The 25,485-nt window shown below is 32.7% G+C and overlaps 3 protein-coding genes across 3 annotated transcripts; all 3 read left to right on the forward strand.

Annotated features, from left to right (window-relative positions):
• Positions 1 to 13,110: 13,110 nt before the first annotated feature.
• LOC107363912 (uncharacterized UDP-glucosyltransferase YjiC-like) lies at positions 13,111 to 14,487 on the forward strand (the record flags this gene model as incomplete). The annotated part of the gene is given in 2 exon segments (NM_001323136.1): positions 13,111 to 13,148; positions 13,207 to 14,487. Coding segments are annotated over 2 exon segments (1,319 nt in total), but the record flags the coding sequence as incomplete, so codon positions are not given.
• A 326-nt stretch (positions 14,488 to 14,813) lies between these two features.
• On the forward strand, positions 14,814 to 16,206 carry LOC107363911 (uncharacterized UDP-glucosyltransferase YjiC-like). Its single transcript, NM_001323135.1, is given in 2 exon segments — positions 14,814 to 14,851; positions 14,919 to 16,206. Coding segments are annotated over 2 exon segments (1,326 nt in total).
• A 1,371-nt stretch (positions 16,207 to 17,577) lies between these two features.
• Positions 17,578 to 22,492, forward strand: LOC107363901 (uncharacterized). Its single transcript, XM_015931175.3, has one exon. It carries the CDS (start codon positions 19,867 to 19,869, stop codon positions 21,418 to 21,420), a length of 1,554 nt encoding a protein of 517 aa, XP_015786661.1. The 5' UTR covers positions 17,578 to 19,866; the 3' UTR covers positions 21,421 to 22,492.
• The last annotated feature ends 2,993 nt before the right edge of the window (positions 22,493 to 25,485 follow it).

The following is a 25,485-nucleotide window of genomic DNA, read 5'->3' on the forward strand; positions in this document are numbered from 1 at the left end:
TCTTATTAGATTAAGACATTCCTGGCCACTCAAACTTGATAAAATATCCAATTTCACATTCAGGTTGAATAATGTTGTATTGAGGCCCGTTAAAACAACTGGTTCACCGAAGTATTTCATATTTTGCCAACGCTATCCTCATTCAAGAAATATCCGTCGATTCATGAATAAATTGAATGATCAAACCAATGGAAGTATTAAAAACAGTGCCATTCTTTTTGATAATTTAATCTGTATTGGATTCCCTACTTTATGGAATGCGGAAAGGGCCATTGAACAATTAAATGGGTTTCAAACAGCCGTTGATACCTTTTTAAAGGTTGAATTGATAGTAGACTCACCTTTAACTGAAATTTTAAAATGTATTAATATTATAAAGTCTGATCGGACTATCCTGACTAAAAGCAATAAGAGAGTTAAACAATTAACATTCATCAAGATGAACAACTCTAATGAAGCCGATGGTCACAGAATTATGCAATCTTGTACAGTAAAATCAGGCAGTCAATGTATTTTATCAAGGAAACCTTTTCTTTGGATTGTCTTTTCATTCAAATCTGATGCTGAAAAGTTTTTACCAAAATGTCAAGAAGTGTATCCAGATGCAGTCATATCTGAATCACCGAGTGACCTAGCATTAGCATTTTACGAAAACCCATACACTGTTGAACCATGCAAACTAAAAGTCACAGATGAAACCACTTTGAACTTTGAAGCAGATAATTGCAATAAAGTCAAACCAGAAATGGCTATGCAAATAAATGCACAATATCAAAGTTCCAGTAGTAAACCTGCTGTTGATATCCATCTGAGTGCTAAATCTAAAGCATCAAAGGAATCAGTAGAAACGAGTCAAGAGCCTCAAAATATTGACAACCGGGATCTTTGTGGTGATAATGAACTGAACATGTATTTTTATTGGGATGATTATTCCGTTTGCAAAGTGCTTGCTTGCCAACCAACCAAATGGGAGCGTCTTTATAATCTATTTGAGAAACTTTACGACTTGGGAGCGAAAAAAGTTATCTACGATAGACATCTTTACTGTGCTCATTTCGATTCTTCTTCTGCTTATCAAGAAGCTTTAGAAAGAATACACTCATGTTATTTAGAGGTTTTACAATGCGTTTACGTATCAGATTATCAAAAGCAGCAAGTTTCAAGGAAAATTTGTTTATCCTACATTCCCTGGTGCTTGAATCAAGAACTTGATTTATGCTGTCTTATGGTGAAAATTGAGTCGAAGCATCACGTCGATTTTATTAAAATGAGCAGAAATATTTTACGAAATCGTGAATGTATCTTCATTAAATCTATTCCAGGAGAGATTTGGATTGGTTTTCCTGATGAACTTATCTGTGAAAATTCTAAGAGAATAGTAGAAGCAGTGGTAGCATGTTGCACTCGTAACAATGATTTCTCAATGGCTAAACCTTCAAACGAAATTCTGCAGTCTTTACGGTATTACAATTTAGTTGGCGATGCTTATGACTTGGCTTTTCTTTCGAGACTGTTAGAAGGTTCGGATTCAATTGATAGACCAAACATCATTGAACGAATAAGTCTTCAACGAATGGAAGAAAAAGAATGCAACGAAGCCCTTTTTCATATTGCTGTTAAAGGAAACTTTAATTATCAAAAGGGTTGGCATCATGTGTGGCCCGAATCAAAATACGTTAAAATTTTTATAAATTTTAGCAGAGTTATTCCACTTGCTGCTATAGCATCGTATACAGAAGTCAAATTAATATATAATTCGTGGCATGAAGCAGCATTTGCTCGCAATTGTATCAATAAGTTGAAAACTGCTGAAGTTCCCTATTTTGAGGTGTTTCGTGGAGTGCCAGGTACTGTCGAAAAAGGTTTACTTTTGGGCTTCTCTGAGTATTATATCATCAACGACCAACGAAAAGTTCTCGAGAAGATTGTGCAAAACAAAAATCAAGTGAATAAAGCAGATTTGAATTCATCTAAAGTTCAAGAAGCATCAGAAATTGATGTATTAGATAGAAAAGTGGCGCAAAAACTACAATTTTTATTTGTTATAACAGCCAATTCTGAATTTAAATTTACATCTGGAATGATCTCAATAATCAAAATGCATTTGGTACAAAAGTTTTTGAAATATTGGCAAAAAAATTGATTAATCCAACAAAAACGCTTGCTAAGAATACTAGTACATATGCTAATGCTGTGCCACAGAGTCACTTCAATTACAACTACAGAAAAGCAGTTGGAATGTCGGCCAGTCGATTAAAGGAGCTAGTTTTATATTGAAGTCATCGTACCTAGATTTTCGATGCAAATGAAACTTTAACAGTTACAGTTTTCCCCAGAGTTTTTTGCTTTTTTGTTACACTGCCATCTAGGTGAACAACAAGGGGAAACCACGAATTTTACAGTTTAAACAATTAAAAAACTTAATGACTCCCCTTATAGGGAGAGGACTCCTCAAAGGGAGCAAAGAGGCTAAGAGGGGATGTCAATTAAAGAGTTTGATTGTTTAAACTGTAAAATTCGTGGTTTCCCCTTGTTGTTCACCTAGATGGCAGTGTAACAAAAAAGCAAAAAACTCTGGGGAAAACTGTAAAAGCATTTTGATTCAGAACAAAAGGCCAGAATCCTCCAGCTGAAGCTAAACTGGCTGCAAAACTGGCTCTACAAAACTTTGGAGTTCCTCTAACGTCTTTGGTTAATAATTATGATCAGTAATCATATTGTAATGGTTACCCTTGAGTTTATTGAAAAATTGATTGGATCGCATTAGGTAGTTATATTTGTGTGTTTGAAAATTAATCAAATCAATTTTCAATGCAATAAATCGATTTTAAAACCTCAAATTTAAGGAAAGGGTAGAGAAGGAATTATGTTTTCTTTGCTATAAGATAGACGATTTATGCATTATATTACGATTTAAAAATCTGTCGATCACAGAAAAGCTTGCCTTACAGCAAATTCATTCGGAACATTTCTCATTACACTGTGCTTGAAAAGAAATGACAAACTGCAGGTAATGAGAAATGGCGAAACATCATTTTTATTAACTTGTTGAGAATAAAATGAGAGCAAATTGTAAATTTAATTCCAAGAGCAAAAGCGTGCCAATTAAAGTCAATAAGCATAGCTTGTATTTAAACTACTTCAAAATCTCAGATAATAACTAAAAGTTTTTGCCAGGTAGATTACTTATTATTGGAGTGATGATAAACTTCATATAATTCAGATGAAAATTAGATATATTTACGCCCCTTTGAATCCAGTTACAATTTTAATTTCATGCTCAAGTGAATTATAAATATTGTTAACTGATGAATCATCAGTGATGACACTCTGAATCGTACCAGTTATTTTCATTTGCCTTTCTGATACATTTCTCACTATTTCATTTTGAACATTTGTGTTTAAATAAATTTCCTCATAAAATGATGGCTGAACCTTGTGCTGTGTTTTGGGACATTGAAAACATCGATGTACCAAAAGGACAATCAGTTGCTTCTATCGTCAATCTAATTAGATCAACTATAATTAAACCCCAAAATTTGAATGAAATCTTTTTCTTTTGTGTCTGTGATGTTCAAAAGTTACCATCAAATGTTGGCCATTCCTTAACCAATCTGGATGTTTCTATTGTCCAAGCTTACAATGGTATCAAAGATTCGGCTGATATGCAAATAATGGACTTAATGCGGAAGTTTGTTAAATTTGCTGGACAAGATTGTTCAATTATATTGTTAAGTGGTGATGCTGATTATTATGGTACTTTGAGTGATCTAAAGAAGCTTCATAATGTATCAATTCATCTGATTAGACTAGCTAATTCGTGGTCACCTAAGCTTGATCAAATATCTGACTACACATTTGTGTTGGCTAATGGTGTATTAAAGCCGGTTAAATCCTCAAAGTATTTTAGTGTCGAGTGGAAGATATTTTTTCGAATTGATTATTCTTTTGTCTCTCTTATATTATTATTTTGCCAACGATCCAAATGGTCACTACTTTATAATCTGTTTGAGCAAATTCACGATTTGGGAGCAAAAAAGGTTATATTTGATGGAAATCTTTACTGTGCTCAATTCGACTCTGATTCTGCTTATCAAGATGCTTTTGAGAAGCTAAGTTCACGTTATTTAAAACCTTTAGAATTAGTAAACGAACCAGATACACGTAAAATTGAAAAGAAAATGGATGTTCAAAAGAAAATGGATCGATATATAACTGGAATTCCTTATTGTTTAAATCAAGAACTTGACTTATGTTGTTTTGTGGTGAAAATTGAATATAAGCTAACCGTTTGGTTCTTGGCAATGAGCAAAAGTATTTTAGAAGATCATGAATGTATTTTCATAAAATCAGTTCCAGGAAAAATTTGGCTCGGCTTTCCTGGTGAATCCGCTTGTAATAATTCTAAGGAAACAGTACGCAAACTTTTTGGAAATCCCCCGGAAACCTACATCATAATGGCTAAACCTTCAAATGAACTTTTGGAATCAATCAATTTGGAAGATTTAGTTGGTGATGCTCATAATTTAGCAAGTCTTGCGAAGCAATAACAAGAACAAGAGTACAATGAAGTTGTTTTTGATGGACAATTAGGATGGTTAAGCCTACAACGAATGCAAGAACGAGAATGTAATAAAGCGGATTTTCCCATTGCTGTTGATGGAAGCTTAATCACTAGATCACTTCAATTATAACGAAAAAGCAATTAGAATGTCGACCAGTCATTATTTACAATTAAATAAGTTAGTTTGATCTTAAATTCATCGCACCAACATTTTTGTAACTACTGCATTAGCAAAATTGTACCTTGTGATTAACCAGCAATAAAAATAGCAGATCAAAATCATATATGCATTCAAATTCCTTCAAAGTTTGAGATAATATCTGAAAGTTTTTTGCCAGGTAGATAACTGATCATTGGAATGCTGATAAACTTCATATAATTCAGATTAAACTTAGATGTATTTACGCCCCTTACAATTTAATTTAAAGCTCGAGTGAATTGTATAAATTGGTGAGTTAACGAAACTCTAAATCGTATCAGTTAATTTCATTAGTCTTTCTGGTACATTTATTATTATTTCATTTTGAACATTTGAGTTTAAATAAATTGCTTCATATAATAATGGCTAAACCTTGTGCTGTGTTTTGGGACATTGAGAATATCGATGTACCAAAAGGACAATCAGTTGCTTCCATCGTCAATCTAATTAGATCAACTATTATAAAACCTTACAATTTAAATGAAATCTTTTTCTTTTGTGTCTGTGATGTTTATAGATTACCTAAAAGTATCAGCCAGTCATTAACAAAACTGGATGTTGATATTGTTCAAGCTCACAATGGAGTTAAGGACTCAGCTGATATTAAAATAATGGATTTGATGCGGCGGTTTGTTAAATTTTCTGGACAAGATTGTACAATTATACTGTTAAGTGGTGATGTTGATTATTATGGCACTTTGAGTGATCTAAAGAAGCTTCATAATGTATCAATTCATCTTATTAGACTGGAAAATTCATTTTCACCTAAACTAGATCAAATATCTGACTACACATTCATGTTAAATAACGATGTACTAAAGCCAGTTAAATCTACGGGTAATTCAATGTATTTCATATCAATCAAAAACTATCCTCTTACTATGGACATCAATCAAGTGATGAACGGATTGAATGCTCAGGCCAATGGAAGTATTGAAAACAGTGCCATTCTTTACGATAGTTCAATCTGTATTGGATTTCCTACTTTGTGGAATGCGGAAAGGGCCATCGAACAATTAAATGGATCTCGGTATCATGGACACTTTCTAAAGGCTGAATTGATATTAGACTCACCTCTAACTGAAATATTAAAATGTATAAAGCCTGTGCAGTCTAAAAGCAATAATGAAGCGAAACAATTAACATTTATCAAAATGAACTCTAATGAAGCCGATAATAGCAAAATTATTAAGTTTTGCATCGCTTGTACTGCACAATCAGGTAGTCAATGTATTTTAACAAGAAAATCATTTTTTTGGATTGTCTTCTCATGTAACTCTGATGCTCAAAATTTTTTACCAAAAGTTCAAATAATGTATCCAGATGCAATAATTTCTGAACCACCGATTGACTTGACTTTAACAACCCATGAAAGCCCATACACCGTGGAATCATGTGAACAAATAGTCCCAAATGAAGCAAGTTCAGATTCTGGAGCAGATAACTCTAACATAGCTATAATCAAACCAGAAAGGGCTATGCAAGTAAATAAACAAGAGCCAAGCTCCAGTATTGCTTCTGTTGCTGGCATCCGTCTGAGTGCTGAACCTGAAGCCTCGTTGGAATCAGTAATAACCAGTGTAGAACCGCAAAATATTATTAACCTTGATTTCTGTGGTGAAAAGGATTCTAAGATATTTTTTCGATGTGATTCTTCTTTTGTTACTCTTATGTTATATTATCAACCAACCAAATGGTCGCTACTTTATAATCTGTTTGAGAAACTATACGATTTGGGAGCGAAAAAGGTTATATTTGATGGAAATCTTTACTGTGCTCATTTCGATTCAGTCTCTACTTATCAAGAAGCTCTTACAGAAAAGGGCTCACTTTATTTAGAACATTTAGAAGTCGTGAACGTTCCAAAAACACATAAACATGAAGTTACAAAGAAAATGGATCGATATATAACTGGAACTCCTTGGTGTTTGAATCAAGAACTTGACTTATGTTGTCTTGTGGTGAAAATTGAGTCTAAACTTCACAACGAATTCATAGAAATGTGCAAGAATATTTTAGGGAATCGTGAATGTATTTTCATCAAATCGAGTCAAAGAAAAATTTGGATTGGTTTTCCTGATGAACTTATCTGTAAAAATTCTAAGAAAACAGTTATCAGACTTTTAGCAGACCTCCCGCAAACCAATGTCTCAATGGCTAAACCCTCAAACGAACTTTTGGAATCAATCAATTTTCCAGATTTAGTTGGCGATGCTTATGATTTAGCATTTCTTTCGAGTCAACTAGAAAGTTCAAAACCAATCACAAGACCACGCATCATACAACAAATGAGTCTTAAACAAATGCAAGGACAAAAATTTAATGAAGCGCTTTTCCACATTACTGTTAAAGGGGACTTCTTCAATTTGATGCCTTGGGTTGAATTAACACCTAAACAAATCGTTAAAATTTTTGTCAAGTTTAGCAAAGTTATTCCTCTTGCTGCCACAGCTTCGTATTTTGCAGTCAATCTAATATACAATTCATGGTATGAAGCACATGCGTCTCGTCATTTCCTCGATAAATTAACATTAGCAGAAGTTCCCTATTTTAAAGAGCTGCATAAAGCAAGTGAAGTCAAAAGGCAGCAGGTCACTTGTTATGACTTCTTGGAGTACTACATCATCAACGACCAACGAAAGGTTCTCGAGAAGATTGTACAAAACAAAAATCCAGTGGAAAAACTAGATTCAAATTCATCTACAGTTCAATCGCCAGCAGATATTGATTTATTAGATGGGGAAGTGGCGCAGAAACTACAATATTTATTCACTGTATCAACGAATTCTGGATTCAAGTTTACATCTGAAATGATCTCAATAATCACAATGCATTTGGTACAAATGAACTGTCCAGTTTGCATTGAGTTTCAGAATAAAATTTGGGTTGGAGTTGATGATTTAGAGAAAGGAAACAAAGTTAAGCCTCGATTTCGTTATTTAAATTTCAAAATGTTACATGAAAAGGATGAAGATGATTTTGATGTTGGAATTGTAATGCAACTAGTCCCAAGTATTCCAACAAAAATTGCTAAAATACTGGCAAATAAATTGATAAAGACAACAGAAGCGCCTGTAGCCAATGTACCTTTGCTTACTCAAGCTGTGCCATTAGGACACTTCAATTATAATTACAGAAAAGCAGTTGGAATGTCAATCAGTCGATATTGTCAATCATATGAGTCGGTTCGATATTAAACTCATCACACCAATACTTTTGTTATAAACAAAATACTTATAATTAACTCTGGAAAAACACATAAATACCAAATGAAAATATTCAGGTGATTGCAAATTTATTGGAAGTGGACTTTTTTTCAATACTAATTTATGTTTAGAATAAATAATTCTTCGTTTTTTTCATATTTCCTCAAATAGCCACAAAGGCAATTCATGATAAATGCACCACCTTATGGGGCATCATAAAGCTAGCAATAAAATGCGATACAGACGTCCTGGGACTATGAACCCGATAATATGATTAAACTTAAGAATCTCAAGATCAATGTTGTATCAGAATTTATCTAATTCATCTTGAACACAGAAAACAAAGGAAACAGATCAAAAGCAAAAATGGAACAGATTTTTAAACTGTTAAACGAAAATGATTTTGATGTTGGAGTTGTAGCGAAATCAGTCTCGGATTCAAAAGTTGTTAAAGTGCTCGCAAATAAATTGGTTAGTCCAAAAACGCTTGCTAAGAATACATATGCTAATGCTGTGCCATTAGGTCACTTCAATTACAACTACAGAAAAGCAGTTGGAATGTCGACCAGTCGATATTGCTAATTAAATGACAATATTGTGAGTTGGTTTGATCTTGAAGGTTGAAATATCAGTTTTATTACTAACTTGTGAATAAAATGAGAAAAATTAATTTAAAGTAAAAAAGTGGGTCGAAACCATTGAGCGTAGCTCTTTTTTATATTCCCTCACAATCTCAATTAATGTCTGTAAATTTTTGCCAGGTAACTGTTAGGTTTGCTGGTTACTTGATATGCTTCATATAATTCTAATGTAAGCTTAGATATAATCACACCTCTTTGAAATTTTCACATACAGAAGTTTTCAACACTCAATTGCTGTTTTAATTGCTCAGATGATTTTACGTATTGCTAAACTAATGACGCTCTGAATCGTTCAGTTAGTTTCATTGCCTTTGTGTTATACATTAATATTTCTTTAACATCATTATTTCTTTTGGAACATTTGAGTTTAAATAAATTATTTCATAATATATTGTATAATAATGGGTAAACCTTGTGCTGTGTTTTGGGACACTGAGAATATCGATGTACCAAAAGGACAATCAGTTGATTCCATCGTCAATCTAATTAGATCAACGATAATTAACCCTCACAATTTGAAGGAAATCTTTTTCTTTTGTGTCTGTGATGTTCATAGACTACCTAAAAGTGTTGGTCAGTCATTGACAAAACTGGATGCTGATATTGTCCAAGCTTATAATGGAGTTAAGGATTCCGCTGATATTAAAATAGTGGACTTAATGAGGAAATTCGTTGCAGTTGCTGGACAAGATTGTACAATTATATTGTTAAGTGGTGATGCTGATTATTATGGTACTTTGAGTGATATGAAGAAACTTCATAATGTATCCATTCATCTGATTCGTTTAGAAAATTCCTTTTCACTTAAACTTGAAGAAATATCTGACTACACATTCGTGTTAAATAATGGTTTGCTAAAGCCAATTAAATCAACTGGTTTACCAATGTATTTCATTTCAGTCAAAAACTACCCTGCATCAATCAATGTCAGACAAGTAATAAATGAATTGAATGCTCAGGCCATCGGAAGTAGTCGAAACAGTGCCATTCTTTACGATAATTTAATCTGTATCGGATTCCCTACTTTATGGAATGCGGAAAGGGCCATCGAACAATTAAATGGATCTCGATATCATGGACACTTTCTAAAGGTTGAATTGATATCAGATTCACCTCTAACTAAAATTATAAAATGTCTAAAGCCTAATATGATTGTGCAGACTAAAAGAAATAAGGAAGTGAAACAATTAACATTCATCAAAATGAGTAATTCTAATGAAGCAGATAATAGGAAAATTATTAAATTTTGTATCGCTTGTACTACAAAATTAGGCAGTCAGTGTATTTTGTCAAGGAAACCATATCTTTGGATTGTCTACTCGTTCAAATCTGATGCACAAGATTGTTTGTCAAAAGTTCAAATAATGTATCCAGATGCAATCATTTCTGAACCACCGATTGACCTGACTTTAAAATGCCATGAAAACCCATACACTGTTGAATCATGTGAACTAAAAATTTCAAATCAAACTAGTTCAGATTCTGGAGCAGATTATTCAAACATAGCTATTATTAAACCAGAAAGGACTATGCAAGAAAATAAACAAGAGCCAAGCTCCAGTATTGCTTCTGTTTCTGGCATCTGTCTGAGTGCTGACATTGAGCCTAACGCATTGGAGAGATCAGTAACAACGAGTGCCAAACCAGAAGTCAGATCTTATTCTCGTCGGATGGTATTTTTGCGATTCAAGTCTGGTCTTTTTTATGCATCTGACGAAACACCGAAATGGTTTCTCCTTGACTGTCTTTTTGAGAAACTATATGATTTGGGAGCGAAAAAAGTTATTTTTCATGGAAATTTTTACTGTGTTCAGTTTGATTCTTTGCCCGATTTTGCAGATGCTTGTGCGAAAATGCGTTCACGTTGTTTAGAACCTTTAGAACCGCCATCGAACAGACGAGAAGTTGAAGAGAAAATGAATCGATATAAACAAGAAATTCCTTGGTGTTTAACGCAAGAACTTGACATACACTGTCTTGTGCTAAACATTCCGACTCGCTCACACGCCCATTTCATAGAGATGATTAAAATTATGTTTGTAAGTCGTGAATGTATCTTCGTCAAATCTATTTTAGGAGAAATTTGGATTGGTTTTCCTGATGAAATTTTCTGTAAAGCGTATAAGAACAGTTTCACTATACTTTTTTCAAGTCTTCCGTCGCTCAGTGTCGTGATGGCTAAACCTTCAGACGAACTTTTGGAATCAATCAGTTTTCCAGATTTAGTTGGTGATGCTTATGATTTAGCATCTATTGCAAAATAATTTGAAGGTTTGAAGCCATTCCAATGACCGAACAACATAACGAATAAGATTGCAACGAATACAAGAACAGGTTATAATGAAACGGTTTTCTAAATGAATGTTAAAGGAGGCTTCAATTTGATGCCTTGAGTTGGATAATCGCCTAAAAAATTATTGAAATTTTTGTAAAGTTTAGCAAAATTATTCCACAGCATTGTATTTTGCAGTCAATCTAATATATTATTCATGGTAAGGTATGGGCACTAAAGTTTGTCAGTAAAATGATATTTGAATTTAAGAAGTAAAGGGTTGTTGATAAGTAAAGTTGCAAAATTAAAAACAATAATCTCATGGGTATTAATGTGAGAACGATTGAAAAAACTAAATAGCCGGAATGTCCAAACTTGTGGCTTCATTATGATACATAATATATTGAAATCAAATGATGCTTTCAATTACTAAATTACAATTCAATCAGTACCTTTTTAAAAAAGCTTGCCAGCTCTATGTAAATTTAACGTGGGGTGAAAAAGATTCATTTTTTCTTCAGAGTCGAAAATTTTATATAAGATTTTCGGGGCCGAAATTCTTGTCTTTTTACAAACAAGAATACAAATAAGGCTCATACCATGCGGAAATATCAATTTTTTCAAAAAAAATTCGAGTCAAATATGCATAATATATAAAAAAGTTGCTAAAGTTCTGGGCAAACTTTGGTGGCTGATTTGATATTGAAACTTCGCCTGCTTTCAAGAAAAGGGCCAATGCAATTATCAAATCACTGATTAATAATCTAGAGTATTTCAATAGTATACCCTGAAATTTTGAAAGATTTTGATAAAACATTTCTGTGTCTAATTGTTGATTGAAAATTGCAACCCCACTTATCAACAACCCTTTATATGGGGTTAAATTGGTTATTTATTTGAGATAATTACTGATAATGGACCTTCGTGAGCAGCTTGCGCTATTTTTTTCTTTTCATTTTCGAATAATTTAACAAAATATTCCCTATTGAACTCAGATAGCTTCGATTTGATACGCTTATGAAGCACATGCTGCTATTCATTCCTCAATGAATTAACATCAGCAGAATTTCCCATTTTGAAAAATTGCATAACGAATCATATCACCAGAAGCCGCTCATATGTTATAAATTTTTGAAATACTACATCCTCGACAGCTTTCCACTTTATAGCATTCCGATAGACTCTCATAAACTAATTCAACGACTAAATGCTAAAATAAATTAAATATTGTCCATTATTTTTATATAACCTGTGGGAAAAAAGTTTGGGAATTTTTGGTTTTTTTCTTGCATCTCGCAAGATGATGGTTGAATTTTTTTGAAAATTCAGAATGTTATAGTTGGATAGTGTAGCTTTGATATCTGAGAATTCCAGAATGAAAAAAACAAAGGTCACTCCACAATTATCTCTCAAACTCGGAGGAGAAAAAAAATTTATTTTCGAGCAATGTTAAACTCTCATAGACAGAAAATGACTAAGTCAACTTTTTTGAAGCTAAAATTCTATTCAAAATTGAATATCTTTCAAACGACTAATCCGATTTTTTCGGAACGTATTTTAACTGAAAGGTCTTGAAGAGTTGCATCGATTAATGCATTTTTTTAGTTTGACCGAATTTCGTTCATGGGTTTATTCACGAAACCAATTTGATTAAAAAAAATTTTTCTCCTCCGAGTTTGAGTGATGATTGTGAAGTGACCTTTGTTTTTTTTCATTCTGGAATTCTCAGATATCAAAGCTACACTATCCAACTATAACATTCTGAATTTTCAGAAAAATTCAACCATCATCTTGCGAGATACAAGAAAAAAACCAAAAATTCCCAAACTTTTCCCCCACAGGTTACTAAAATGATTGTTCAAAGTTCCTCATTGTATCATAATTCAGCCTGTTAAAAAGGCAGTCTTAACATTAAAAAATGGGTTAAACCCAAGACATAAGAATTGAAAGTATACAGCTTAATGATTTATTTGAAAATTATCAACTTTATTTTCAGCTGATCAATTGATTAAACTCAAACAATGGTTAAATAACAAATTGCGAAATTGATAATACAATAATGTATATAATAAAGTAAGCAAAAGATGGACTCATGAACAGAGTTCAATATTACAGTTTTTGTTTTGTGTTGCAGGTTAAAAAATTAGTTTATTTACATTTTGCTTCTATTAAACTCAAGTTGAATTTTATTTTTAAAACTGATCTACCAATAACAATTGTTTCCATCAATGGGACACTTGAAGATACTTTTATCAGCTATGAGTGGGTAAGTTTTGAGTTGAAAGTTTTCATACATTCAGTTGTCAACTAATCAATCTATTTAGCCAGGGCCATGTCAATGCTATCCTTGGACTTGCTGCCATCCTTAAGCAACATAACCATGAGTTGATATTTGCCCTTTCACCGGCTTGGGAATCGTCAATTAAAAGTAGAGGATATCAGTTTGAAAGTTTACAGTTTGATCAAGTTGAAGATGAAACTAAAGGTGAAGATAAAGCTCCGAATGAAAGTTTTCTCGACTTTATTAAAAACCAATTAGAGATTCTGAGAAAGGAACCCATGGAAGGTTTAGAATACTTTGATGATGAAAAGTTAATCTCGTCATATGCTGGATGGTCGACTGAAATGCTGGCATGTGATAAGCCCATTGAAAAGGCAATTGATTCGATCAAACCTGACCTTATAATAGTTGACTTTGCTGTCAGATTACCATGTCTAATCAAGACAAAAGTACCTTGGATTCAATTGTGGTCTTGCAATCCAGTTGCTATTTACAAAGATTTATGTCCACCTGAAGGATCTGGTCTTTCAGTTTACTCTCCAAAGGAAAAATGGACTCAATTCAGGAAGTTATATTCATTGAAATATAAACGACTTCGTGAAAAGTTTAACCAATTCATGATAAATTCAGGTGTTGAGCCTTATGGGGATTATGATTCCTTATACTTGCATGAATCACCATACATGAATATTTACAATTATCCTGAGGCTTTGGATTATACCGATGTTGCTCCTCGACCAGATAAATGGTATCGAATGGATGCAGTTATTCGTGAACCCGATGATAAAGAGCCTTTCAAAGTACCAGAAAATTTAATCAATAAACCAGGAAAACTTATCTACTTTTCACTTGGCTCAATGGGATCGGTTGATTTGGATTTGATGAAAAGAGTTATCGGATGTTTAGCCAAATCTCCTCATCGTTTCATTGTATCCAAAGGTCCTCATCACAAACAAATTGATTTACCAGACAATATGTGGGGAGATCGATATGTTAATCAAATTGGTATTCTTCCACATGTTGATTTAGTTATAACTCATGGTGGCAATAATACACTAACAGAGAGTCTATATTTTGCCAAACCGATGATTGTTATGCCTCTAATTTATGATCAACATGATAATGCTCAACGAATTGTGGACAAAAAATTAGGAATCCGGATTCCAACATACAAGTTTACTGATGACCAACTGCTAAATGCCATTGAAGAATTGATCAATGATGAAAATTTGCATGAAAAACTAAAGAAAATATCAAATGAAATGAGAAATACAAAGATTAATGAAACTGTTGTCAAGCTCATTGAGCAAGTTGGTATCAAAAATAATTAAACTTGTACTCACTCATTCATTAAGTTTTTATCAAATTCTGGATTATAATATATAAAAAGCAATTAAATACATCGATTGATTGTTTATTGATCAAGATTATTGTTTAAAAAAAGATCACTCGCGAAACAATGAGATGTGATAATTTTCATTAACATATAATTTTCTGGTTAACTAGATAACCATGTAAAGATAAGCAAGCAAACGTTTACAATTTTCCCTAACAAAAACCTAATTCAGTCAGTGTGATTGAAACTCGTTGTTTAAATTTATTTTGATTGTGATCCTTCTACAATAAAACTTGATTTTATTGCGAATTACAATGGCACCTTTGAAGATACTTTTATCGGCCATGGACGGGTAAGTCAAATGCATTTCTTTGCTTTTGGATCAATGAATTTATCTTATTTAATAAACTATTGATTAGTCAGGGCCATGTTAATGCTGTCCTTGGACTTGCTGGAATCTTAAAACAACATAATCATGAGTTGATATTTGCTCTTTCACCGGCTTGGGAATCATCCATTAAAAGCAAAGGATACCAATTCATAGCTTTGAAGAAAGATAAAGTTGAAGAGGAAAATAAAAGTGAAAATCCATTTGAATCTTTACTCAACTTCTTGAATCAACAACTGGAGATATTGAGGAAAGAACCGATGGAAGCTTTGCAACAATTTGATCAACAAAAACTGGTTTCAACTTATTTAGGATTCACAACTGACTTTATGGCGCTTGACAAACCATTTGAAAAAGTAATCGAGCAAATTAAGCCAGACTTGATCATTATTGATTATGTTTACCGAATTCCAACTTTAATCAAGACTAAAATACCATGGATTCAACTGTGGTCCTGTAATCCAATTGCTGTTTACAAGGAATCGTGTCCACCTGAAGGAACTGGCTTTTCCGTTTACAGTCCCAAAGAAGAGTGGTCAGAATATAGAAAGCTGTATTCCATTAAGTATGCACCTCTTCGTGAAATGCTTAACGAATTCATGATAAATTCAGGTGTTGAACCTTATAAAGAACACGAATCAATGGCCTTGTTTGAATCCCCATACTTGAATATTTACAATTATCCTGAGGCTTTGGATTATACCGATGTTGCTCCTCGACCAGATAAATGGTATCGAATGGATGCAGTTATTCGTGAACCCGATGATAAAGAACCTTTCAAAGTACCAGAAAATTTAATCAATAAACCAGGAAAGCTTATCTACTTTTCCCTTGGCTCGATGGGATCGGTTGATTTAGATTTGATGAAAAGAGTTATCGGATGTTTAGCCAAATCTCCTCATCGTTTCATTATATCCAAAGGTCCACATCACAAACAAATTGATTTACCAGACAATATGTGGGGTGATCGATACGTTAATCAAATTGGTATCCTTCCACATGTCGATTTAGTTATAACTCATGGTGGGAACAATACGTTCATTGAAAGTCTCTACTTCGCCAAGCCAATGATAATAATGCCAATATGGTATGATCAACGTGACAATGCACAAAGAATGGTCGATAAGCAGCTGGGTATCCGAATAAATACATTTAATTTCACTGATGACCAACTACTTGATGGCATTGAAAAACTTATCAATGATGAAAAGCTACATGAAAGATTAACACAGATATCCCATGATATGAGGAATACAAAAACACATGACGAGATATGCAAACTGATTGAAAAAACCGTACTGTCAAACAAAAAACAATGATCATTCAAAACAAACATGACAATGGTGTTGTCAAAACAGTACTTTTAACATTTATTTCATTTATACTTCATTTTTAATCAAAGGAATTCTATAAAATACGGATGTCTTGTAATCGCACACTTAATAAAACGACAAACTAATTAACTATTCGGTAACAGTCTAGTTATACGGACACAAAACAATAACAAAGCCGTTAATTGAGGCCCCAGGCCGTCCAAGCCCAACCGAACCTAACCAAACCTAACCTAACCTAACCTAACCTAACCTAGTCCGACCTAGAGCGCGATAATAATCGATTATTTATTTGAATCTATAGCACTGTTTATTATATGTGTCCGTATAACTAGACTCTCACCAACTATTCAAGTCATTAAATGATCCAAATTGAGCTTTCATAAATTATGAATGACTCAAAGTTTATCAAAATCATCCTGAGCGCCAAAAACGATAGTAAGAATGCTATTAAAACCTAAAGATGGAGCCAGTGAATGAGCTCTTAATCAATTTTTAGTTTTAGTTGGTTAAGCATCTTGCCTTAAATTATCATTAAATTCAATAAAATTAGTTTGAATTTTCATTTCATGTTTTATTATCAATGATTTACATTTCAATAATCTGTGCGTTCAATAACTTCTAAGCCATCTAGAATCCGGTGAACCTCGACAGACATAAAACAGCATTACAAGTAAAAAAGGAATCGAAGAAATTTTCTGACTTCAATTGAATTTTCCTCTCATTTTGTATATTAATTTCACTGAAAAATTTATAGCTCATCTTTTAACTTTTTACTGTTCAAATTTTCTCTGTTTTTTTCTCAAACCTACTTTTCGAGAAATTCAATTAGTAGGAGCTTTTTTACATCGTCATGTGTGCCGTGTCCTCAGATTTGCTTCTTATACCTAGTAATTTCCGTCTACAATTAGCCGTATTCTTAGTCCTTTCACAAGAATGAATAGGAAAGGAAGAAACAATAATAAATTGTTTAAGCAAGGAGTAATCATTTAATATAATATTATTTAAGATCATGCGTTAAACTTGAACATCTAACAGGTCGTCGATTAGGGAAAGAGGAAGAAGTGAGATGAAAAACGTGGAAGAGTTAAAGATGACATAATTTAGCCTTTCCAGGAAGATGATGGTGATGATAAAAAGTAATCATCTTGAAACGATGATTGAATTGATTCTGTTCCAAATCCGCGAAGAGAATTGTAAATTACCATGGAAATGTGGGTAAATGTATCAACAGCACATGAACAGAGTTGAAAGTTATTACGAAACTGAATCAATATAAATAAATAACCAAGAAGATATGATAACAGGGAGTTAAAAGTGAGCTGATAAAATTGCTATCAAGGCAAAAAAGGTAGGTTGGAATGAGGGAAGAAGAGGAATTGACATAAGAAGATAGGAAGAAAGAGAAGAAAGAAATGAAGAGAAAGTGAAAGAGAGAGAAAAAGAAAGAAAGAAAGAGAGTGAACAAGGTTTTGATGAAGACGGGTGAGCAGAAATGAAAACAAAAATTAAAGCGTAGTCTCCATCTTTTTATTGTAAATCAGAAACAAGTTAATTGTTCAATGGCAACTCCAACATTTGCCTTGACCATATAATATCAACTCACAGTTTAACCATTAAATGTGTTCAGCGAAAGATTGGTTCAACAGTGTGTCAGACTCGTAATATCAACCAATTGACACAAGCAAACTTGATTACCATTGTACATTAATTGGTTTGGTAAATAATTAGTTGTAAAGCAAGATAAAGAGTTACCCTGTATGTGTTCAGAAAAAGAGCAACTTCTCTCCATCTCCCAACATTAATGTTTATATTGTGTATTTATGTACGTATCTGTGTAGTTGGTGACTCTCCAAACTCTGAGCATCGCCAATCAACAGTTTAACTATTTACCTATCAACTTGTTGAATTTAAACATCATTTAGATTGTTATGATTATTGAACCATCCTGATTGTGATGCTGCTTTATTATCATATAATTTTTATCATGGTAAAGGCATTTTCCTCGTCTTCATATCCATCAACAAACCAACATCATTCAATGTTACTAAAGGTAACTCAACGGTTATGTGTTGTTTAACCATCTATTTGGTGAACCTTTTCGCCATCTGTTGATATATCCATCATGGTTAACTAAATTAAATTGTTTCCTCCGGTCCAGTTCAATTTGTTCTTCGATATGTGTCACTTGATTCAAGTTTAATTTTCCTTAATTGTGAAGTGTTTCCAAACAAGTAATAATAATCTGCAAAGCCGAAGTCTCATTGACGGTGAGTCGCAATAATAAAAACTCTAATAACCACCAATCCGTCTTAAGCTTAAATCTTTCAATCACAGCCTTTCTGTATTTAAAATTGATCAAGCCTTAATTGTGATAAAACCATCATAAATCAACCATCAGTTTGAAACCAAAAAGATTGTATTCCCAGCTAAAGCATCATCTTGTTTAAAACCTTTTCATTTCGCCGTTTACTTTTGACATTTTGTTGTCAAAAGGTATTTCTGTGTTACTCCTCTCAGTTGTATATTGGCATTGTTGGTAACAATAAAAGTCGACAAGTTGGTTAAACAAAATCATTTTGCACTAACAATCTGATGATTAATAACTACCTAACAAAGTCTCAAGACATTTTATCCTATCAATTGACGGTTTCCAGCTATTATTGATACCTTTACTGGTGATTTTCAGCTCATTTATCATTATTTTCAACCTTATATTGTAACAAAAAATCTATTATATACGCTGATCCTGATTGGAATAAGGATCCTAGATTACTCAGACTAGGATCAATTTAATGATAAATTCCTGATCAATTCTCTGTCCAGTTTCAACCTTATATTGTCTTCTTCATTGTCCATCCTCAGCAAAAGGCGTAAACAATTTTGGCTTTCATTGTTCTCAAAGTGATTACAGATCATTGAGCTTCTGGTCAACCCAAAAATCCCTCCACATTGCTTCCTGTTGTAATTGAACTTGAATAGTTGCAAAGACTGAAAGAAAAAAATATAAATAAATTTAAATTAGGAGAAAATTTGTTCACATCAAATGTCAAAAACAAAGTATCTGTCTTCTCGTTTCATCTTGACTCTCATTTAATTTCTTTATCCTCCTTCAGATGAAACTCCCTTCAGAATAATAAATTTTATCGTATGGTTTCAAGTAAAAGCAGCTTCATCTCAAGAAGAAGAAGACAAACAAAGGTAAAAAAGCGATCTCGAAAGAAAACGAAGATAAGATTAACCAGGAAAGGAGGAATCATCCAGAGGGAGGGAGAAGGAGTGAGAGAGGTAAGGGAATAAAAGTAGAAAGTATTAAAAAAGGTAGTGAAGATGAAGTGAGACACAGAAAAGAGGAGGAAAAACATAGAGGTTACGAGGACATATTATCAGCTCAGGTCTTGAGGGATTTTGTTGATTCAAGTCTATAAGAAATAGCTTTGAGAAAAGCTTTCTTCTCTTTTTTTCTCCTTCTCTCTCTCTCCAATCGTTCTCTGTCATTAGTTTCCTCGTTTAGCTGAAAAAAACGAAGAACGAAATTAAAATACAAAATATTGAAAGAGATATAAAATACCTACCGAATTGAAAGAAGACAAAGAAAATATTGAATATAGAGAGGCGAAATCAAGCAAAGAAAGAGAGGGAAATACAATGATAAATCAACATCGACTTATGACTGCCCTGGTCAACCTGTCCACTGGAAATTCCGGAAATCCCAATGATAGTCCATCCTTTGATACTCAAGAACAATTTTGGTCAATCCTCAACCAAACTAACTCAACATCAATATCATCAATCAATTCAAGTGAATCCAATGATACTTTCAATAATGGTTCGCATCCCTATTACCCATCCTCATCAATACTGTCCAATCATTATTCACATTTGGCTTCATCCTTGAATAGTTTTGAAATCAATCCAAAAACTCGAAATCCTTATGGAGCTGGACCGGTATTACCAGATGATAATGCTAATTGGGATGGATTGTTTCAATTGATTGGACTCTCTCTTGTTTCAACATTAGGTTCAATGGGTGGCATTTTTGTCATCTCAGCTATAGTTGTAATTGACACTTTTCAAGTTCGTGGTAATGTATACCTTGTAAGTTTGGCATTAAGTCACCTATTGGTCACTATTCTGGTCATTCCAGCGTCGTGTGTTGCCATAATGGCCAATATTCCGGGTGACCCGTCCATTTGTCACTTCCAATGGTTGGTAACTCTTTCAACTTTAACAATCTCAGTTATATCTTTTATGTTAATGTCTGTGGAAAATTTGAAAGGATTAACATCAATTATTTCGTATGAAAAATGTTGTACAAAATTACGAATTGTGATCATAGTGCTTATTACCTGGATACTGGGTCTTGCACTTCCTTTAACTCAACATGTCAATGCGTATGGTCCTTCTGTGTGTTCCGGTGATCGCAATTCATATTCAACAATTAATCCAACTTATCATTTAATAATAACAATTAGTGTTCTTATTCTTCCCACACTGATTACTCTGTTGTGCTTTACTCGTTGCTTCTTCATAATTAAATGGTTGCGTTCACAACTAGAAATACATCCAACTGAGGATCCTTGGGCATATATGTTAACTGATGAAAATTTGCTCAAATCTAATATTTGTGTTTATATATCATCATTTCTCATGTGGACACCGCTAATAATCGCCTCCATTGTTAATATTTATTCACCAGTGGCTCAAGAGTGGCTGAATTCAACATGGTATTTAGCACTGTGTCATTCATGTGTCTACAGTTTTCTGTATGCAGCAACCAATAGAGACTTTGCTGAAGCTTTTTTCAAACTTTTCTATTACTGTTGCTGTAAATCTCATGTAACATGGCAAAGGAAAGGAGGTGGGCCTCGTCGTGGGCCAAGTTACGGGCCAATGGGCTTAAGAGTTCATATAATACCAGGCCTTAACATGTATTCACAGAGGCGAGAAGGTGGCTCAAGTGGAGGATCCGTTGGTGTTGGTGGCTCGTCGAGTTTTTCAACGCGAATCACTTCAAGTGGTGGTGGAAGTCAAGGCGGTGGAAGTTCCTTTGGACACCATTCGGGTGGGTTCTCTTTCGGTGGACACAGCAGCGGATTCGGCGGTGGACACTCGTTTGGGGGTGGTTCCTCATGTACTAGTGGACCTTTTGCTCGATCATTTCAATCTGGGCGAGCTTACAAGACAACCGGTGATCTTTAAATCAATAAACCAGTAACTAAACAATCCGCAATCAATACAAATTTACTCAAACAAAAGAAACAGAAAAACCAATTAGTAAAAATAGTTAACATACTATTAATTGTTTCTCATTAGCCAACAAAAACAGCTGTACATAGTGACTAATTGATGAAACTTTGTGATTGGTTGAAACAATTAGATTTAACAAATTAACATTAGATGGCATTAAAACCGTTGAACAATTTTTGTTACAGCTTTTGAAATACAAAAAAAAGAGTTGAGTGTAACTTTTAATTAATTAAAAAAACAAAAGAAATGTAAATCATTCTAATCCCTTTTTGAGGCCCAAAAAATGTTTAATGTTTAATTTTATTGTTATTTTTATTAATTTTTTGCCATTTATCATAGTTGACAATATACATAATACAGTATAAATAATATACTAGTATACCTTACTCCAAAATCAAATGAAATAAGTATAAGAATGATATTAATATACACAAGAACCCAATAATAATTTGCTCATCTTAATTGTGACCCTTCTTTTTTCGTCCTCATTCCACTTATATCCAGTTTGATTCCTAGCAGTTATTAAGGATTAATAATTATTTGGGAACAAATATAACAATGATGGTAATAATGATTACATAAATAATCATGTTAATAAAATAATAAAGGGACCATTATTTTTAGGTGGAACCTGGTATGAAAGAGTTTGATTTCATTTGCTTCTCTCTGTCCATTCCACTGTTCAACTCAATGATAATATGATTAAAACTAATACAGTAGTGTTCAGGGTTAAGTTAACAAAATTGGAGATGTTTTTCATAGTCAATAGTAAATGAAAGTACCAATGAGATCGAACTTTATTTTGTTCAGTTTTCTATTGAATTGTTTTCTTTCTTATCTCAACTTGATATGGTCAAGATGCCGACACCTGAAAATTAACGTAAGTGTGACCCTTTTTTGTCAACTAACTCTGACCACAACTGTAACAATAATCTTTCTCTCTAACTGTAATTTACTTTCTATTCTGCTTCTGTCTTTTTTACTGTCAACAATATGTTTTCAATAAATGTCTCAATTTACTTTATGTTTTCTTTCCTCGATTCCTTTCGAATGATTGGGTCCATATTGATTATATAAAAATAAAAACAAAGGTAATCAAATTACAATTTGGTCCTAATCCTTGTTCGCAAGAGAAATGCTTAAATTGTAACCATTCTGGTAAACATTAACCAATCAAGATTATCCATGATCCATCCTATTAATGTGATTATAGAGAGTTGAAAACATTGACATGTGTAGGCATGAAATAGTCAGCTTCAAGGAATTGCAACCAACAGATTTATAATGCTTATTGATTAACTGATAAGTTTCACTTCTCTGTAAGAGTATTAATTAACTGCTGAAATATTTACAATCAGCTGAGTAGGCTTAATGTTATTTTGAAGTCATCAGGATTCTCCATGGATAAATTAAATTACCATTTCCAGTTAAATCATAAGGAAAGAAGCCGTAGATATCTTTGCTGATGGTAATATTAAAATTGAGTTACAATTGATTGTTTTTTATTGTCTTTAACACCAACTTATTGATTGGTAACCATGTTATTATTGTTGATGATCATGAAATTCATCTCCATGTCCAAATGATATTAATAAATGCATAAACATAATCAATAAATCTTTAAATGCAATTATGGTGATCGCGGTAATGATAATAGGGATAATCAATAAACTCAATTTCTTCGTAGGCTTGATCCATAACATCTAGTATTCCAAGCAATATAAATTGACGTTTGAAATTTTGAACCCAATTAAACTTAACCAACGAATAATGCTGATGACAGGGAAACGTATATCCAACCTAAGTGAATTAAAACAGATGACATTAATAAAAGAGTAAAATTGTGATAAATATATGGAAATGAAAACATTTTAATAATCAAATTTTGAACCGGTTAATACCTTAACACATAGACGAGAACCAGCAAGCGATCATTACCAGATTAACCAGATTTGGGTATAGATTCACTTAGGTAAAAATTGGAAACTTCAAGACAAGATATCACAAATTAAACAGATAGAAAGACAATTAATGAACTTAGTTTAATTAATTACCAAAAATATCCAATAGTAAAGGTAAATAAAGTGAAGGGGTATAAAAAGCCAAAATAAATGGCGGTCAAATACAGCAAGCTAGAAGCGCCATTATTAAATGGGAAATAAAATAAATTGAATTTTTTGTTTAAATTGCTTTTTCTGGTCTTCTGGCTGTTGATGTTTACCAATGATGAGTATTCGGGCCTTTCATTTTGTTATTTTATTACCATCTGATGATATTTTCATGTTCAATCAATAAGCATGATGTTATTTTGATTCTCAACTCAGAGCAGCAACAAAAAAAATACTCTTCCTGTTTTCCTCAACATATTAACTTCAATTTTTTCACATGTTTGAACATTGAGTTTGCCAGTTTATGTCAGATTAATCAGTTGAGGCTTGATAAATAAGACTATCCAAGCAGTCAGAATTATATCATTCACAAGATATTGTTACCATTACTGGATGTATTTTTCATTTTGTCTCTCTCTGTTGGTATAAGAAATTACATTTCAAGAAAACATTTTTATGTTTCCTAAAATTGTGATCATTTCGTCTACAAACGAGTTTCCTTCATGTCAACCATCATGTTATCCTTTATTATAGCCATCATCGTAATAGTTCAATGATAATTCAGCGCAAAAATTCAATGGCCAATGTAACAAGACATTTGACAGGTTACATTGCCTAAAGAGTTATCACCTAAACGTTAAGCTTATCCACTTTCAACCAATCAACAAAAATAATCAGTCCATTTTCAAATCAACTTGTTACCTTTTTCATTAGATTATTAAATAACCATTTGATCCTTGTTCTGGTCAATTGTAAATCCTAATCCTATTTGGTTACATAAATTTCAATCCTTTTGATACTTCATTTTGTTATCCTCTTTACATTGTCATCTGTAATGGTAAACAAAAAATTTATGCTTCTTAACCTTTCTCTTTTTTCCATGTTTATCATTATGATTTACATAATTTGATTATGTTAAATATCGTATAATATATTTTCAAGTTGACTTTGGAAGATACAATTTTTATTTGGAACATTCGAAACTCGGTGAAATGTGAAATTCAATACATTGAATAATCTGCATAATGATTGAAACTTGTTCACTGTTGTTCGTTTGCTTGGAAAGGTTTGGTGGTTTCAAAATTTGTAACTTCAATTCAGCCTGTCATCATCCTATATAAAAAATCAGCTAATTGAATTGCCAATTAATCCTGATTTAATTTGCATCTTAATATAAGTCAGTTGATCAATTAAAATGCATCTTGTAAGTTTTAGGTTGACTAAATATTTGGTTAAATCTGGTTCAAGTTGACAACAAAAAGGAAACCCTTTCATTTGTGTTGGAGTAAACATTAATTGAAGTATTACATGTAAAGTCAGGGAAAAGTGAAAGTAGAATTAACTTTCATTAATTAAGATTTTGAGAGGAAATATTTTAAATATTTACCAAACAATTGATTGTAAAGTCAGGTTGATGTAGTTATTTTTAATTAAATCGGAACAAATCATTGTATTAAAGAGTTGAAAGACTTGAAGCAACAGGGTTGAGTTGAGTTTAGCTTTTCAGATGTAAAAACTATAATAGATGAATACTTGAAACATAATTAATTAACAGTAGATTTTGCTATCAATTTCTGATTTCAGTTTAACTAGAGGGTTAACATGAATTCCCTGTAAATTAATATAAATGTCTAACATGAAGAGTAACATTAAAAATAAAAGCAACAACTTGTATCAATTGAACGCAACACTAACATGATTTAACGGTAACAATGTTTTCAAGTTTCTTTGACTTGAGGCCCAAAATTGACTGTGATTTATGGAAAATGGGTAAGAATGATTAACTTACTGTTGAAAGAAACTAGATTGTGATTTATGATGATTAATCGAAGGTACCAAAATGTTTACATTCAAAGTAGTCCAAATAAAACACTTTGGAGAAATGAAAAAAGCAATCTTTTTCTGTTAT

Source organism: Tetranychus urticae, chromosome 3, assembly GCF_039701765.1.
Source record: "Tetranychus urticae isolate SD_2017Ah chromosome 3, NJAU_TeUrti_SD_1.0, whole genome shotgun sequence".
Lineage (NCBI taxonomy): Eukaryota > Metazoa > Arthropoda > Arachnida > Trombidiformes > Tetranychidae > Tetranychus > Tetranychus urticae.